Source organism: Myotis myotis, unplaced genomic scaffold (assembly GCF_014108235.1).
Source record: "Myotis myotis isolate mMyoMyo1 unplaced genomic scaffold, mMyoMyo1.p scaffold_m19_p_11, whole genome shotgun sequence".
Classification (NCBI taxonomy): domain Eukaryota; kingdom Metazoa; phylum Chordata; class Mammalia; order Chiroptera; family Vespertilionidae; genus Myotis; species Myotis myotis.
The window spans coordinates 5,528,004-5,546,619 of NW_023416315.1; the positions used below are offsets into that span (position 1 = coordinate 5,528,004).

Below are 18,616 nucleotides of genomic sequence, written 5' to 3' on the forward strand. Positions count from 1 at the left end.
GACTGCACCCCCCCCTGCAGACAGGGAGACTGCACCCTCCCCCTGCAGACAGGGAGACTGCACCCCCCCCTGCAGACAGGGAGACTGCACCCCCCCCCTGCAGACAGGGAGACTGCAGCCCCGCGAGGGCAGGAGCCTGAGCGGGTGCCGACTGGGGCCTGAGGTCTGATGGGCATAGCTTCTGGTCGCCCTTCACTGCAGCGCCCCAGGGAGGAGCACCTGGGAAGAGCATATGTTGTTTTTTTAAAAATATGTTTTTACTGGTTTCAGAGAGGAAGGGTGGGGAGAGGGATAGAAACATCGATGATGAGAGAGAAGCATCAGTCAGCTGCCTCCTGCACACCCCCTACTGGGGATTGAGCCCGCAATCAGCCATGTGCCCTGACCCGGAATCGAACCGTGACCTCTTGGTTCCTGGGTTGAGACTCAACCACTGAGCCACACTGGCCAGGCACATATGTCCTTTTTAAGCAGTTGTACTGAGAGTCACATACTTGACACTTTGCCCCCTTAAAGCGTATAATTCGATGGTTTTATTCACAGAACAGAGCTTCCATCAGCACAGTCCACTTTAGAATATTTTCATTGGACCCTCAAGGGACCTGCTCCCCTTCTCTATAACCCCCAAACTTGCAACCTTTCTACTCCCTGAGCAGCCACTAACCTACTTTCTGTCTCTGAATTTGCCTATTCTGGGTTTTCCTTCACCATGGTGCAGTCGGAGACTGAAATATAAAAGGAATTATACTAGTACCATACCGGGTCTTTTGAACTGCTTCCTGCATTCAGCATGAGGTTTTCATGGTCATCTGTGTAGTGCATGTCAGAACGTCATTGCTCTGTATGCTGAGTAATAAATGCTTATTCCATTGTCTGGACTGTGCCCACTTCGTCCATTCAATCATTAGTTAACGGATATTTGGGTTGACTTGTTTCCACTTCTTGGCTATTTTGAATCATGCTGCTCTGTTGTCCCTGTACATGTTTTTATGTGGATGTGTGTGCTTTTTATTCTCTTGAGTATATACCTAGAATTGTTGGGTCCTATGGTAACCCTATGTTGAGTCATTTGAGGCACTTCCGGACTGTTTACCAACGTGGCTGCCCCATTTTCCATCCTCTGCCCCTCCCAGCAGTGTATGAGGGTTTGGTTTCTCCACATCCTCCATGCATGTTATTAGTTGTCATTCTTATTATAGCATCACCACGTGGGCGTGAAGTGGTATCTCCTTGTGGTTTTGAGTTGCATTTTCTTAATAGCTACGGATGTTGAGCATCTTTTCATGTGCTTCTTGGCCATTTGCATATCTTCTTTGGAGAAATGTCTATTCAGATGCTTTTTTAAAAGAGTTGGTACAATTCACCAGTGAAGCCATCTGGTCCTGGCTTATTTATGGAAACTCTAGATAACTAATTCAGTCTCCTGTTATATGTCTACGCAGATTGTCTGTTTATTCTTGACTCCATTTGGGCAGTTGGTCTTTCTAGGAGTGTTTCCATTTCATCTAAGTGATCTATTATGCTGTCAGGCAGATGTTCATAGTATTCCCTCATCATTTTTTATTATTTTTATTTCTGTAAGGTTAAAAGTAATGTGGGGAAGTTTCAAGTTCCTACCTCAAAAGCACACTGTGGCCTGGCCAATGTGGCCCAGTGGTTGAGCATCAACCCATAACCAGGAAGTCAGGGTTTGATTCCTGGTCAGGGCACATGCCTGGGTTGCGAACTGGATCCCCGGTGTGGGACCTGCGGGAGGCAGCCAACCGATGATTCTCTCTCAGCGTGGATGTTTCTATCCCTCTCTCCCTCTCTCTGAAATCAATAAAAATATATGTTTTAAAAAGCACACTAGTGTGTTTGAAGTCTTATACCTTGTTGTAAAAAAGAAAAAGTCCTGTGACTGTGTCTAATTTAACATGCAATGTTGACATTATTTACCGCTGAGTAAAAGTGGAGAACCAGAGAAGGCTCCCTGAATTGATGGTGTGTTTCACTCTCCTACCCGCCAAGCAAGGGCAGCCCAGCTGAGATGAGCATGACCAGCTCAGTCCTCCTCCGGGAGGGTTCCCACCCTTCCCAGGACAGCCCATCTGGCCCTGACTATGCCGAGGGCCTCCATGGGATTTCCAGGATCCACAAGAGCCCACAAACTGGAGAACAGGGCAGGGGGTTAACACATCTCACTGCAGGCGGATCAACCCACAAAGCACTCCTGTGCTCTCAGAACAGGGGAGGAGGCGGGAGAGAAGACTGCTTGGTGTGTGTGTGTGTGTGTGTGTGTGTGTGTGTGTGTGTGTGTGTGTTCTCTGCTGTAGGTGGCAGGGCAGGGACACCTCTGACAGTTGGTCTCCTTTTATCTCGGAAATACCAGCTGCAAAAACTAAATAGCCAAGGCAAGGTCTTTTTTCCCCAAACGAACACCAGGGAAGAATATTTTTAACAAAGCAGTGTTTCAGATTATGTACTTTAAAACGAGCCCTGTTTCTTTCAACTTCAGCAAACGGGATCACCCCCATTCAGATGTTCACTGCTATAAAAATAAAATAAAAGCTCAGAATTTAACTGCATTCTAACAATAAGCAAGTGCTCTTTAGCATGTACAGTAAGCACACTGGCATGCCCGTGAACCTGAGAGGGAAATGATGTTTTAATGGCTACATTAACTGTAACATTCCACCAACCCTTACAATTAATGACTTGCATTAATGATTAGATAATCACTCAGCTTAGTTCCTAGGAAAGATGATCATTATCAACTCGTGTGTTATATTCATCATCATAATAAATATCCCCTTTCCCCTCTTTGTTTTTCTTAGAAAAACTGTTCTTAAAAGCCACCTGCTACCTAGCGGTTCGCACATTTGGACCAGATATCATAAAACTGTGAGTACACCGGCACATTGACCCCATTTCTCTCTGGACAGAGGGGAGCAGAAACACTGGGAGGAGCCGCTACTGAGCAAGGCCTGGAGCTGCAGTGTTCCAGTTCTTGCCAATAGTGAGTGGGCGAGCCAGATGGGCACAAGGGTCGGAGAGAGGACAGACAGACCCTGTTTCAGGTACTGCAGGTGGGGGCTGTGTAAGTCCCCATCTCCCACAACCACAAGTGCACACAGGTGTTAAGAAAGAATAGGCCCAGCAAGCCACCAACAGAGGGTCACTCCCAGTAGGTGGTGGGAAGGGGAGGAAATGGTTTTGAGATGATTCAAGGTCATGAGATGACTAATTCTCCATGTATGGCAGGGGGGCACTTTGAAGAAGACGATGCAATAAATGATTCCCCCTTGGGTGTCATACTTGTTAGAAACCCCATTTTTCATTTTTCTTCTAAAAAATTTAGTAGTTGAGGCCTCTCCTGATCTCTGAGAGCTCCTAGGTTTGGAATACAAAATGTCATGATTTAGTGGGAAGTATAAATAGATACCAGGAAGGGAGGTAAGACAAATGGAAGACCAGGATCAGGTTTGCTATGACACTTGTGTCACATGGAGGTCAAGACCAGGCCTAGGAGGACCCAGCATGAGGTCACGGGCTGGGATTGGCTGCTCTTAGAAGGAGCCCTCCCTGCATCACCCAAGTTCTTGGGGGAATAAACCTGAACACTCAGGCGTCCCACTTCCTAACAACATCCTGTGACTTGCCTGTGGGTAGGACATGTAATTGCTGGATAATAGTCCATTAATCTCTGAGAATTGACTGGTGTGAAATAATGAAGAGGCATGATGCCTTCTGGGTTAGGAACCACATTTAATATCGGAACCTGAAATTCAGGTAAAACTAAATCATGAGGTTGTCAGTGTCAGGGCCCACCTCACCCCAGAACTGCAGCTGGTTGATTAAAATGAGCTGTCAGAGGAGCGCACCATGAGAGGAGAAACTCCCATCAGCAAGCAACTAATATGGGTACCGGGAAAAAAACAACAACTATCTTCTAGAATCTATAACTGTCCTTCCAAGATTAGCCTTTGGATAGTACCAAGCTGTTTCTGGTTTCTTTGTTTTTGTGGCTTTGGTGTAGTGTGGTTTGGGTTGGGCTTGAATGAATAATTTACTTGGAAAAGTTACTCAAAGTCCATGCTTTCCTGTCCCTTCATTTGAAGCAGCACATGGTGCTCATTCTTCTTGGTAAGAAGAGGTAAAAAATGGCTATGGAAGGTTTGTTTTAGTCCCTTCAAACCTAGACATAAACCAAAATATTTGAAGAATACAATTCTTACCCCATCCCCAGGGGGAAAAGTCAACCTGACTGTATTTTCTTCCATAAAGTAAAGAAATATTTACATTAAAGGGAAGCGATGATTTGGATTATGTCTAAGAAAGTAATTTTAGGAGTTTAAGGCTATATCATAAATGATATATTTTTTTTTTGCTATAATCCCTAGGAAACTTTAAAATAGTGTTTCCATCAAATTACACCCCCTGTCCATCTTTCCTTTCCCAATTTTATTTGTGGCTTCTGCCTAAAAGAATATCATGCTCTGGTGAAGCTGTCACACAGCTCAGGGCTGCTCGCACCCCCTCTCCACCCCCAGGACCTCATTCTAAATTGAGGTGAGAGCAGCGGGGAGGGGGCAGGAAATCGCTGTGAGCCAGCACACCCAGGACGGACTCCAGGCCGTGCTGCCCTGCGTGGAGGCCCATAGAGTCCATTCTGGGGATTTTGCTTTCTTTGAAATCGATTCTGCTTTCTAATGCCTGAGAGATCTTAATCGTCTTTGTTTGGCCCATCTCCCTGCAGGCTCAGTGCTGATATGAATGCTGATGTCGTGTGTCACACACTAGAGTTCTGTCACCAGGGCCCGGGCCAGGCACTGTGTCATCTCTACCCACTTCCCAAGGTGAGTGAGTGGCTTTCACTCAGATGACAGGTGGCAGTGACATGCATGCCCTTTGGATGTGTAAAGGCAAGCTCAGCTGTACTCACTCCGCGATTTGGGGACAGAAAGAGGCAAGATGACATTTTCAATTACATGTGAAAGAATATTCTCAAGTTCCAAAAAAATGTCTTCCCTGTTGAGCTATTATGCGGGGCTGGCAGTTGGTAGGAAATCAGACCAGCTGAGGACAGAAGAGGTTTAAATCCCTCTCTTGATATGTACTTGCTTAAATATCAAGCAAGTCACTTTTAGAAGGTGACCAACTCACCCCAATTTGCCCAGGTCTTTCCTAGTACAAGCAATGCAATTCCCACAGCTGGGGAAATGTGGGCCATTGGTCACCCCAGTCTGACCTTTATTGTTCTCCCCCATCAAATGGGTGTAATGAAATACCCCAAATCCCTCCTTCAAGATTAATTATGGGAAGTAGGTGAGCTAAGACATTTAAAATGCTTAGCACAATGCCTACCACATTTTTTTAAAAGTGTTAATAAAAATGGTGGCTACTATAATTATTATCAATATCATTATTATTCAGAGATAGTTGTTTGCAATACCCTGTGTGTATTACATGCGGCTGGATAGTCTGTAATTAGAATGTAGGCCGCGGAAGGCTGCAGTGTTGACACAATGCCCTTCCCAGACTCTGAGTGACAGTATGATATTAAATCCAGTTAGGCCTCACACTAGTGACTTTCAGAAGCTTCCTGTAAAAATAAAAGACAAAATAAAATTCTATGCCTCCTTTCCCAGAATTGTAGCTTTTCCGTATACAACCCAGCAGGCTGCTGTTCTATTTGTAATGCCCTTTTTATTCTTGGAATGAAGTCTATTTATCACCCTGGGGCCTAACCAATGAACATGATTTTGCTGACTGACAATTGTAAGTAATGAAGAAAGAGATACAGATGCCTGGGGTGTGTGTGCATGCATGTCATGCTTCCTTGGTCATTGACTACAGTGCCCGTTCAGTGTCCCCTAATTCCACCCGAGTAACTGTGGGCTCCACTGGTTTCTAGAAGAGATAGTTCATTTTAATTAAAAAAAAAACACACGCAACTTTTCATGTGTTTAAGTAGCATGTGAGGACTGATAGCAATGCTTGCGTTTTGATAACATTGGAAACATGTATGCACCAAGACAAGTGGCATGGTGTCTGTGATTTCCTTAAAGAACATCGTGTTGTGTATACATCACACCCACAGCTATACGCAGTCACAAAATGTTCAACTTTTTAAAAAATGTATTTTTATACTCTATGCTGTTTATACTCAAAATCTCGTCTTCATGGCACACAAACTACACCTACACAACAGGTGTGCACTAGTAGGTAGAGTTACCTGCTAGGAAAGGTGGGTAAAATCATAGGTGGAAATCACCCCCTGCCTGCCCAAAGCCTTCCTCATGACCCTCCCAGTCAAAACCCATCCCTGTGTAACCACCACTCTGTAATCTGTCACCCTAGGCGAGTGCATTAGGCACAATTCCATCTTGAACTTCACACAGAGGAGTGCTTTTAGACACAGTTCCATCTTGAACTTCACATAAATGGAATCACACAGTTTGTTGTCCTTGGTGTCTGGCTTCTGTTGTCTGTGAAATTCATCTGTGTTTTGCATGCAACAGTCTTGTTGCAGGAAGTATTCACACAATCATCTTTTTTTTTTTTTTGGAGGTGTGAACTATATATTAAATTGACATTTTCTAATTAAATGGATTGGGGTGACATTGGTTAATAAGATTATGTAGGTTTCAAGTGTATGTTTCTATGACACTTGGTCTGAATGTGTGCCCACCACCCAAAGTCAATGTCAACTGCGGCGAGGGGCCTGCTGCCTTGGGAAAGCAGCCCAGCCTTTGGAAGGGTTTCCCCCCCGAGAACCAATCTCTGAGGGAGCCAGAAGCAGCCAACACTGAGTGGGCGGGAGCTGTGCATGCACAGGGAATCCACGTTTCCTTGATCCAGGGCCCAGGAAGCTGTGGGCATAGGTTTGGGAAGGAGTGAGTTTGTGTGTGACAAAGTGGCGTAGGACAAATTCTTGCTCAACTGAGAAATCAACAAGCTGACATCAGGAATTTCTCAAACATAGTTTGCAGTTGAGGCTGAAGGTCTTGACCCAGGTCCCAGACCTGCTAAGGAAACCTGAACTCAGCCCGGGCTCTGGACATGAGCCCTCCGGCTCTGCCCATCAACACCAGGGGGGGGATTGTGGCACACGTTCGAGTGGCTGGTCTGTGTCAGAGGGAAGTGAAGGCAGTGTGGGTGTTAGTGTTAATGAACTATTCTGAAGAACTGAATCTCCAAGAATCTTGCACACGTGCCCCCACTTTCTCATCACCAGTTAGACCAGAGCCATTCACTCCCTCGTCCAGCATGTTTCTTCAGCGTGCACAAATTCTCTCTTTTAACCATCACAAGTATGCAAGACAGACATGGTCCCCCCACCTCATAGATAAGTCTACTGAGCCCTGGAGAATTGCAAGGCTCATCTGATATACATTTATTAAGTTCTTATTATATGACTAGAGGCCCAGTACATGAAATTCATGCATGGGGGCAGGGGGTTCCCTCAGCCCAGCCTGCACCCTCTCCAATCTGGGACCTCTCAAAGGATGTCCTACTGCCGGTTTATAGGGATCGAGCCTAAACTGACAGTCAGACATCCCTCTCACAATCCAGGATCGCTGGCTCCTAACTGCTCAGCTGCCTGCCTGCCTGGTCAACCCCAACTGCCTCCCACCACCACCACTGGCCTGGTTGCCCCCAACTGCCCCCCCTGCCGGCCTGGTTGCCCCACACAGTCTGCTATTCAGTCGTTTGATCATCCCTCACTAATCTCCCTGCTGGCCTGGTTGCTCAAGGCAGCCTTCTGGTCATTACTGTTACTGTGATAGTGTCCCAGACAATTTGCATATTCCTCTATTATTAGATACATAGGTACACACTAGAGGCCTGGAAATAGAAGACAGTGACAACTGCAATTTGGGTGGCTACATGTTAGGAACTCAGTTCCTTCATACTTCTTCACTATGCCAATTGTCAGGTCTGAGACCCTCTGCCAGGAGTTGGACCTTCTTGAACACTGGGTGATAGACAGAGAAGCCATGAGAAGTTGTGGGTGTATAAGAGAATCTTTATTATAGGAGCCAGTGGCCAAGTAGCCATCTATATATATAAAAGCTAATATGTCAAGTGTCCCCTGAGGAGTTCAACCAACCAGGAGTTCGATCGCTCACTATGACATGCGCTGACCATCAGGGGGCGGTGCAGAATGAAGGGAGGCCCTGGCTGGCAGCCAGCAGCCGCTAGGGATCCTACCAGTGCACGAATTTCATGCACTGGGCCTCTAGTTACTAATAAGGAGCCACTATACAAAGCAGTTCTTCAAAGCAAAGTCCCATAAAGCAGGTAGCTGCACACCAGCCAGGTAACAATGCATCTTTCAGCCTCTGTACCCCCAACCATTATCTGAGCAGCCTGCCTTATGTAGGAGCTAGTTATATAGAAGCCATCCTCAGAGCCACAGCCTCACCAAGCAGCCTCATGCTGGTCAGTGATGCATCTACCCTATTACTGCAGCCCCATACTGGCTATTCAGTAACAACTTTATACAAACTCAGACAAAAGAGGCTTTATGCCAAATACTGACCTCAGTCTTTTGGGTTATAGAAGGGCACACTTGCACAATGCATAGATTGCTTCGTCACTGCATCTGCATATAGCATCTTAGCCTTGAACATTCTGATTAAGATTCCCATGCTCAGAGTGGCCTTGAGCATCCAGTGTACTCTGAATAGGGTCCCCACACTATGACATACCCAAAGCCAGACTAACTACCTGTCATCTAAAATCCTCCCACACCACTGTAAGGTTACCCCATTATCCCAGTTTTACAGATGAAAAAGCAAAGTTCAAGCAAATTGCTGGTTGTGGAGTTGTTGAGTTTTTAAAGTTTCTCTTTAACCACCTCAGGACATTGCGAGCAATGAGGTAAATGACAAGGGAATGTAGCCTTTTAGATGCAGCAAAGTCAGCTTAAAATGGAACAGAATAGAGTACCTAAAAGTGAACTCTAATGCATTTAAGATTCGTGTTTTTTATTTAAAATCTAGAGGCTTGGTGCAAGAATTCATGCACAGGTAGGGTCCCTAGACCTGGCTGGCGATCAGGCCAATCTTTGGGGTAACCAGTGGGGTGATTCGGGCCTCCACTCGCACCCACCTTGGCTGGCCTGGCGCTGCCTGCTTGCCGCCCCACCCCCGCCACCACTGCCAGTTGGGGCCTAGGGGCTAGGGGCAGCTCCTGTGTTGAACATCTTCCCCCCTAGTGGTCAGTGTGTGTCATAGTGACTAGTTGATCCACCAGTCATTCTGCTGTTCAGTCAATTTGCATATTAGGGTTTTATATAGATAGATAGAGTTTCAAAGCAGCGGTAAAACCCTGGCTTATTTCATAAATGATGGAACAAAATACTAGTTATTTGAACATGAAATTTAAGCTAGATAAACCCTAAATGAATGAAAGGTTGACTCAATCATAAAGAATGAAAGGCATCTGACTATAAAAACCTGCCATACCCAAAGTCAAAAGACAAATGGCAGCTCTGGCCGGGTGGCTCAGGTGGTCGGATATGTATAAACCTGTGGACACAACTCTCTTCCCTTTGCTTGGACTCCCATTGGGCTCATGCTTGGCTGAGGCCAAACCTTAGCAGGGCACCCCCTTTGCCCATGGAACGGGTGGCAATGTGTGCTGGGGCCTGTTCTGCTATCACCCATGCTTCTCAGAGCCCAGGACCGAGCACCATGCCCTCTGCAGGGCAAGAGCCGTCGTCATCAAGCCCTTGCCCTTGCCTGGAGACCTCAGACTGGCTCTGTATTGGAGAAACACTGAAGTCATTCTAGGCTAAAGGACTTTGCCAGCCACCACGGCAGATGCTGCTGTGCATTCTGATGGTCAAGCAGAGGGCTGGCCGGTCCCCTCTTAGACTTCGAGGGCCCCATGCCATGTTGTCCTTGGGATTTTCCAAGTTCTCAAGCAGAGAAATCCGATCTACGTCTCCATGGTCCTCTGGACCACAAGCCCCCAGGCTGAGCGCTTGTATCTCCATGAGCCTCTGTGATAACATCCTGGGCCATCCATTCATGAGCGTTAAATAGACTCCAAAGGTGTTTGAGGCTGGAAGAAGGGCGCACTATCATTAAAGGGAGAGAGCAATGAGAAGCTGAAGAGATTGACCATCACAGACCTCACGGTTGATGGGGAGTCTGCTTATGGCCTGGCTGAGTCGTAAGCATCATTATGGCTTCCAGCCCTCAGGGTTTTCTGTCCCACTCCCAGTCTCTTCCCAAACTTTCTCTTCAGCCTCTGATGACAGTGGCACCCTCCATTCTAAAGATTTAACTGTAAAGAAGGTGAAAGCATGACCCTCACACTTTAGAAACGAGTGCTTAGACACGAGATTGGCAACAGTGAAAGGTTACCAAGGCAGGATCATTATCTTCATTTTCACTCGAGTACCATTTGCCCCCCTTGCCTGCCATTAAGACAGGCAAACTAATTAGCTTTCCCAAGTGCTGTGGAGTCCTTTCCTCCTTTTTCATCTGGGGAGAAAAGACCACCCCATTATCTAGACTCCCCTCTGCGTGTTGGTATCAGCGCACTTGCACCGCGGGAGAGGGTGGAGCCCTGGTCGGCCAGGTCCAGACCAGCCTGTCCTTGGCATTTCAGCCAGGACCACAGAGGCAGTGGCCAAACCCAGCACAAAGGGGGCCAGAGGCATGTGGGGCAGCCCTTGTCCCTTTGTGTCCAGCGGTTCTCAACCAGTGGGTCACGACCCCTTTGGGGGTCGAACGACCCTTTCACAGGGGTCGCCTAAGACCATCTGAAAACACATATAGCATATCAGATGTTTACATGACAATCCATAACAGTAGCAAAATTACAGTTATGAAGTAGCAACGAAAATAATTTTATGGTTGGGGCTCACCACCACATGAGGAACTGGATTAAAGGGTCGCGGCATCAGGAAGGTCGAGAACCACTGCTTTATGTCGCTTGTCTCTCATCCCTCACTGCACACTGACCCCCAGAGGACCGAGCGGAGTTACAGTCACCCCGTCCTCTCAAGGGGATCCCAGTGCCCACGCCTAGGAAGGGGCTGCCAAGGCCCCTCGGCTTCATCTCACTTCTGTTTCCTGCACGTGTTCCCGTTTGGTCTGTCTGCCCGCCCGCCGGAGACTCTGGGAGGGCAGGTGTGTGCTCACCCCTCCGCCAGAGCCCTCCCCGCATGCTGTGGCATTTGCGGGTGCTGTGGGTTCTGTGGAAAGCACTATTGCTGAATTTTTGCTCCTTATTGAAGATGTAGAAAACGCAGAAAGGAACCAACAGCAAAGAGCTATCCCCCACAATTATCGGGGCCTATTTCTTTGCAGGGTTTCCTCTGTGTCTGTGAACGCTGGTGGCCTGTTTCCCGTGCTCAATAGAATGTCGTCAATGTCTCTCTCACTGTTTATTTCCCTCTGTATTGAGCACCTGCCATGTAGCGAGGACCATGTGAGGCCCCGTGGGCCCTGAGCTGGGCCTTGGATGCAAAGGGGTGTTCCGAGCAGAGAGGTAGTGGCACCGCCTTCACGGTTCATATTGAGGAGGATGAGCGTTAGGCTCACAAGGGCCGCGGAAAAGGGCCCGTCACAAAAATCTGCGCCTGGATCCAATGTCTGATCATGACCCTGCCCGACCGGCTGAGGGAGAGCGGGGCCGGGAGCACAGAGGCTTCCAACCTGTGAGAAGTGCTGAGTGGAAGTTACAAAGCTGTCCCGGGATGTGAGGTCCCGCGCAGGGAATATAATCAGTAACTTCGTAATAACTGCGGGTGGTGCCAGGTGGGCACTGGAAGTGTCAGGGGGATCACTGTGTAAAGTCTTTCCTTATCTAACCACTTTGCTGTACCCTGAAACCAATACAAAATAATATTGAATGTCAACTGTCATTGAAAAGACATTTTAAAAGCATATCCGTTGTTGAGCAGGGGATTATCAGGGCAGGCCCGGGGCTGGGGGCTGAATGAGCGATGCCCTGTAACCTCGCAGCACCCTTGGAGGCAGGTCACTGTAATCCCCCGGTTACACGTGATAAAAATGGGGCTTTTTCTCGCGCTCAGGAATTCTGTGGATTCTGAAGGGCTCCGAGCAGAACTTGCTCAAGGACACACAGCCAGTGAACAGTGGAGCTGGGGCTCGAACCCACCACCCAGGGTCCATTAGGGCCATACCAGGGGCAAACCGAGGGGGAACGGGGCGGGGCCAGGACACACAGGGGCACAAAGACTCTGGGAAGCAAATACTGGGTGCAAGTACTCTCCACCCCCCCTCAACCCTACAGGTTACTTTTCTCCCAACTCTCCCCAAATCATAGGCATGGAATCCCATAGCAACCGTCGCTGGATTAATCAGCTCACTTGATTCTTGCCGTGTAAACTCGAGATGTGCTCACGTCCCCAGAAACGGTTGAAAGGCTCAGGGAGGTGAAGGAGGTGTAGAGCAAGCATGTCAAACTCAAAGACTAACACAGGCTAAATAAACAAGGTTTCAACAGTTTATGTGGTCCAAAAAAATAAACACAAAAGCTTCAATTTTCATAGAAACGTAGGTTTATTTCGATAGAGACATGCTGAATACAAAGGGCTGAAATAAATGAGTCATCGTTAATTAGTGTTCGTTGTTGGCTGTGGGACAGGCACTGGGGTTGGCGGGGGCCGCCCCACGCTGGGGCTTTCAGACACAAGGGCACCTGGGTCCTTGGGGAGATTGGGAGCCTCTCGGGCAGGAAGGCAGGGGTTCAGACTGAGTCTCCGCCAGACACTGGCTCTGTGCCCTTCAGCCAGCTCCTTAGCTTCCCTGCGTCTCCATTTCCTCGTCTGCGGAAAGGTCAGCTCCCTCGGAGCTGGTGGGAAGATTAAACAAGGACATGTTTGCAAAGGACTCCGCGTGGCGCCCACACAGAGGTCGTCCCCTCCTCAAGATCGTTACCACCATGAACTCGCCTCCGTGCGAATCGCATTATCACTAATTTATGGACTCATCTCTCTGTTTCCAATTCGCAGACTTGAAAACATCCTAACTTTAGAAAAGACATAGAAAGAAGAGATAAGACGCAAGGGGTAATGTGTCTAACTTTGTTTTTCTAGGAGGCGTGGAAAGTCACCCTGGAGAAGGCAAGACAGATCGTCAAGAGATCCCCAACTCTGGTAAGCGGTCCGCGGGGAGAATGCCAGCCCCTCCTGGGCACGCTGACCTCCCCCTGGCCCTGCTCTCACCCCGCAGGCCAGCGGCTGCTCTGGGTACCAGCCCACAAGGCACCCTGGTTGACCTGGGATTGAAGTGGGAATAAGCGCGCCCTCCCCCCTCCCTCCCAACCTCAACAACACTCACATTTGGGGCAGATTAGCCCTTAGTCCTGGGCGCTGTCCTGTGCACTGTAGGATGTTGGCTGCATCCCTGTCCTCCACCCACAAGTTGGCAGCATCCTTATCCACCCCTTCCCAGTCCTGACGACCAACAATGTCTCCTGATGTTCCCAAGTGTCCTCTGAGCGCCCTTGAGACCTGCTGCTCTGCAGTAGACCATTTTGGAGGCTGTGTTTCCTCCCACTCCTCCCCTTTCTACATGTGAGACTTGGGACTGAGCCTCAGTGTTCCTGTCAGTGAGATGGGGCAGTAACATGTTCCTGTCAGTGAGACGGGGCAGTAACATGTTCCTGTCAGTGAGATGGGGCAGTAACATGTTCCTGTCAGTGAGATGGGGCAGTAACATGTTCCTGTCAGTGAGACGGGGCAGTAACATGTTCCTGTCAGTGAGACGGGGCAATAACATGTTCCTGTCAGTGAGATGGGGCAGTAACATGTTCCTGTCTCGCAGCGTGGATGTGAGGACTAGCGGAGTGGATGTGTGCAGAGCACGTGGTAGCAGGCCTGGGACTTACCGAGCCCTCCGTCAATGCCAGTGAAATCATCACATGATCCTGCTCCCTAATTTGCCCTGTTTGTAATAATACTTTGATTCAACAGATAGAATGTTTAGTTCAAACTAGTTGTCCTCAGTCAAGTGTTTGATTTATGCTCTGGTTACAAACCAGCCCTAGCTGAAAAGGAAGCAAGAGAGTAGACCTTTAAAAATGTGTCTCCGGCCCTGGCCGGTTTGGCTCAGTGGATAGAGCATCTGCCTGTGGACTGAGGGTCCCAGATTCAATTCTGGTCAAGGGCACGTGCCTCGGTTGCAGGTTCCGGGCCCTGGTCGGGGTGTGTGCAGGAGGCAACCAATCGATGTGTTTCTCTCACAACGATGTTTCTCTCTGTCCTTCCCTCTCCCTTCCACTCTCTCTAAAAATCAATGGAAAAATATTATTGGGTAAAGATTAACCAAAGGAAAAAAAATTGTGTCTCCCTTGATGCTAGAGCCCTGGCAGCAGGAAGTGACTGTTGGGAAGATGAGGGCAGGGCCCGCCCTGCTGCCCAGGTCACCACTCACCCCAATGCACTACCAGGAAGGCAGTATTGACTTGGCAACTTGAAAGTGAAGGGGAGGTTCCCAGAGCTCACAGCTCGCCGGATCTGGCAGACACAAATAGAGGATGCCCGGTTCCATTTGAATTTCAGATAAGCGACGAAGAGTTTTGTAGTGCGAGTATGTCCAGGGCACTATTTTCTCTGGCAACATTACTCATGGGGGCATCTGGGTTTTGATGTCCAAGGTTGACACACGTCTCATGGCAATACGCAGGCATTTCTACAGGATCTATTAGTCAGTCACCATGTCCTCATCGCCGATCATTATTTAATTCAGTGAATCACGGAAGTCCAATTGGAGCTACTTTAGCTCATCTGCTTAAGTCACTGAACGAGAAATTGAAACACGGCTTGAAGCCCTTGACCAGCAGTTCCGCATTCTAAACAGAACTGAAGATGAGACAGTTCTCCCTTTATCCTTCTCAGCGCGCATCTGGAAACTTATTCTCAGGGCATAGCTTCCGCACTCGCACAAGCTGCCTTGGCATGAACTCAAGGGCTAATTAGGATTTCACAGTTTTCTATTTCCGTCATCAGAATTGCGAGCGTACTTCCTAGGGCCGGATTCCAATAATTCCTTGCATGAAGCCAGAAAACAGAAACCTACTGAACAATCCAACAATAATAGACTTCTCCAAAACCTCCTCCAATGTATTTACTCTCCAGATTAAAGCTCTCAGGGAAAAAAATAATCAGAAAATGCAAATAAGCGTTTTGGAAAAAATGCTCAGAGGGTATCGGCGGCAGTGAATTTCAGGGTGGCGCCGACAAAGTCATAGACCCAGCCAGGATGCTGCCTGCCGTTTCAGCAAGCCCGTCAGATGCCAGAACCCAGACTGGGGAAGTTCTGCGTCGTTGAAAGGAATCGAAGGTTCCAGAGAAGGTCCGCACCGCCAGGAGGCCCAGAGAGGCTCCTGGGGGCACTGTGCAGGGATGGGGCAGACACCGGGTGTGTGAGGTTTGGAGTACCCGAGTCGTGGAATCACTAGATCTAATTTTCACAAAAACTCCTGTGGAGTAGACAGCCTACCTTCGTGACCAACCCCACAAGGTCAGACAGGTGAAGTGCTTGGCTCACTCCACACAACTGGTGAGTGAGAAACCCATCATTTAAATAGACTTACTTACTTCCCACTTCCTGCCCTTTGTACAATGTCAATGGCTCTCAACCAGCCCTCCTGGTACTAAATTTCAGGAAGATTCACATCACAGGCTCTGAGATGTTAGGACCGTGTGGTGCACAGCCTGGGGCGGGGGAGGTGGGCTGTACGTGATGCCCCTGATCCTACACCCACCCACTCAATGAAATCTTCTGGGAAGCCTTTAAACATGGCTGCTGTTCAAACTCCACCCCAGACTGTGTGAATCCAAGTAAAATCATACACAAGAGTGGAACGGCCTTTCACCGAGCGGAAACTCCACTGCGGGCCAGCTGGGGACAGAGTGGCTCCTCTTGCCCTTTGACCTTCTATTTGTCCCATTCACCAGGGGTTCCCTCCATTCAACCCCTGTTTTTTCTGTTTTCATATAACATCCTGGTGTGGGGGAAACCCAGATGCAAGCAGAAGCTGGTGAAATGAATTGCAAAATGAAGGTGTGCCCAGGGACAGCCCCGATTTAAGACTGTCATTTTAGGTGGGATTGCATGCTGCCAGAGGAACGTTGTAAACCCATAGCTGAGCTGAGAACACGGTTGGCCTCTGTCCAGCACAGTTCAGATCGAAAGAGGGGCTGGCAGACACGCCCTCGAGGCCTTCTGCAGTGGTGCTCTGTGTACGTCTCAGTTCCTTTTGCAAGTAAATGAGAAGAGGCAAGTCGTTCCCACACTGTGTGATGAAAAGACAGCACAGTCAGAACTTCTGTCTGACCTGGAGTTCTGGGGCCCTCTGGACAACCTCCGTCATCTGTTGCCCACATCCCAGCCCCAGTTTCTGCACCAGGCCTGTCAGAGATCAACTCCGACCGTGGACAGCTGTGCAATTATAATTTTATTCCATCCTAGCTTCTGTGTGGCGATGTCCATATAAATTTGTTGGTGTATTGATTATTATCAGTGTTAAAATCTACATGGCCATTGGGTTAGTTAGACCCAGGCCTTCAGACTAAAGCAATAGCTTAGATGTTCCAGTGCACCCTGACTTTGAACTTGGGTCTCAGAATGTGTCTAGATCGCCACACTGCCTGCAGGGAGGTGGCGTCATCTCATGCTGGTGCTCGTCCGCTTTACAGTGTGTCTCTAATCCTGGTCCCACTTGGTCCCAGGGGCTGGACCCAGCCTTCCAGTCCCCCTCCTTTTCCCCACCCTCTCCTGCCGTACATCCGTGGTTCCCCGCCAGCCCAATGTTGTCTTCCAGAGGGGACATTTGGCAATGTGTCTGGGGACTTTTTCGGGCTGCCAGCATTCAGTGACTAGATGCCAGATACATCCTATGGTGCACAAGACAGCCCACAGCTAAGAGGTTTATAGCCCCAGTGGCAGTAATGCTGAGGTTAGAGAACCTAGGAGGGGCCTCAGGATCTCCACCTGCCCACAGCGCTCTGTGCCCATCCCACCTCCTCCGGGCTGCCCTCTCACCTCCAGGGATAGCTTCCTGAAATACAGATGTGACCCGCCGCTTACCACCTTCCCAGAGTCCCTGCCTTCCCCTGGACAACGTGTAGAAGCAGCCTAGGCTTGTAGTAAAGTCTCCTTCCCGCCAAGGTCTCCTGCTTCCCCAGGCTCCGCCAGGCTGAGATGTGTGGCAGCCCTCTGATATCTCAGGCTCCCACTGCACTGCGTGGGGCATGGGGTGCTCCCTGCACCCACAGCCATGCTACTCAGACACCCCAGGACCTTTGTAAAAGGCCGTTTGTGATGCAGCCGGTCTGCAGTGGGGCCTGAGACCCTGCATTTGTGAAGGCTCCCTGGCGCCCTGTGTTCCTCGTTTGCAATCACACTGTCAGCAGCGAGGACCTGGCACAGCGGTTCTCAAACCTTAGTGGGCATCGCGTGACTGGAGCCCATGAAAACCCAGATGACTGCACCCGCCCCAGGCTCTCTGACTCAGTAGGCAGGGTGGGGCTCACGAATTGCATGTGTAGCAAGTCTGCAGGTTGCACTTGGAGTCGCGAAGCCAGGAACGTATGTCTGTGCCTCCGCACCCGCCTCCCGGGGTCCTGAGAGCCGTGTTACTGCCTGGACCACTGCAGACCTGGCAGCGTGCTAAGAGCTGGGATGGCCCCCTGCGCTCCACTGGGCAGTGAGCTCCGTGAGGACAAGGACAGACTTCTGTCTGCACGTCTTACAGGGAGCTGGAGGCGCTGGTCAGGGCTGTGGTTCTAACCCTGGAACGTTGGGGAAACATGACCTTCCTAGAGACCTCATGTATAGCCTGAGAGGTTGCCGGTTCTCCTTTGCCAGCCTCACCGCTCACCAGCTCTGTTGAGACGGCCCCCAGCCACCTGGAGGGCCCTGGGGCTGGCAGGACCCTCTGTACCTCTCCCTTCAGTGATAGATGGCGATTCCCAGCTTTTCCCACCGTTTCCTCCTCTCGCCGGCGATGGCAGCATGGAAGCCACGCTCTTTCTAAAACTGCAAAGGCCTGGGCTTCCCTGCATCACAGAGCGTGGAGCCTGGTGGAGCCCACATGCCCTTTGCTCGCCTCGCCTGGGGACTCCATGGGCACTGCCTTCCTCCTTCCTCCCAAGCTCAGGCATATCTCTCCCACTAGTCTTGATTTTGCCTCCTAAGAGGATGGAAGCATTTTATTTGAAAAGGTTCTGCATTTTTGAATCCTTTTACAAAGCACTGGAGTACATGGAGGGAGAGGAGTTCTGTTTGTCTGAGTAGATCGGCCCCAGGTGGGCCAGACCCTGGGGGAAGGATGGGGAAAGGTAGACAGATGGAGGTGGACAGGTGAGGGTGGACAGGTGAGGGTGGACAGGTGGAGATGGACAGGTAAGGGTGGACAGGTGGAGGTGGACAGGTGGAGGAGGACAGGTGGAGGTGGACAGGTGGAGGTGGACAGGTAAGGGTGGACAGGTGGAGGTGGACAGGTGAGGGGGACAGGTGGAGGAGGACAGGTGGAGGTGGGCAGGTGGAGGAGGACAGGTGGAGGTGGACAGGTGGAGGAGGACAGGTGGAGGTGGACAGGTGGAGGTGGACAGGTGAGGGTGGACAGGTGGAGGGGTACA

The 18,616-nt window shown here is 49.5% G+C and overlaps 1 protein-coding gene across 2 annotated transcripts in view; it reads left to right on the forward strand.

Moving 5' to 3' along the window:
• Positions 1 to 18,616, forward strand: part of AOAH (acyloxyacyl hydrolase) — a 106,929-nt gene that overhangs the window by 18,790 nt on the left and 69,523 nt on the right. For both annotated transcript variants that reach the window (XM_036327314.1, XM_036327313.1), the window contains exons 3-5: positions 2,817 to 2,883; positions 4,739 to 4,838; positions 13,067 to 13,126. In XM_036327314.1, coding sequence (XP_036183207.1) covers positions 2,817 to 2,883; positions 4,739 to 4,838; positions 13,067 to 13,126 — 227 coding nt within the window. The remainder of the gene's footprint in view (positions 1 to 2,816; positions 2,884 to 4,738; positions 4,839 to 13,066; positions 13,127 to 18,616) is intronic.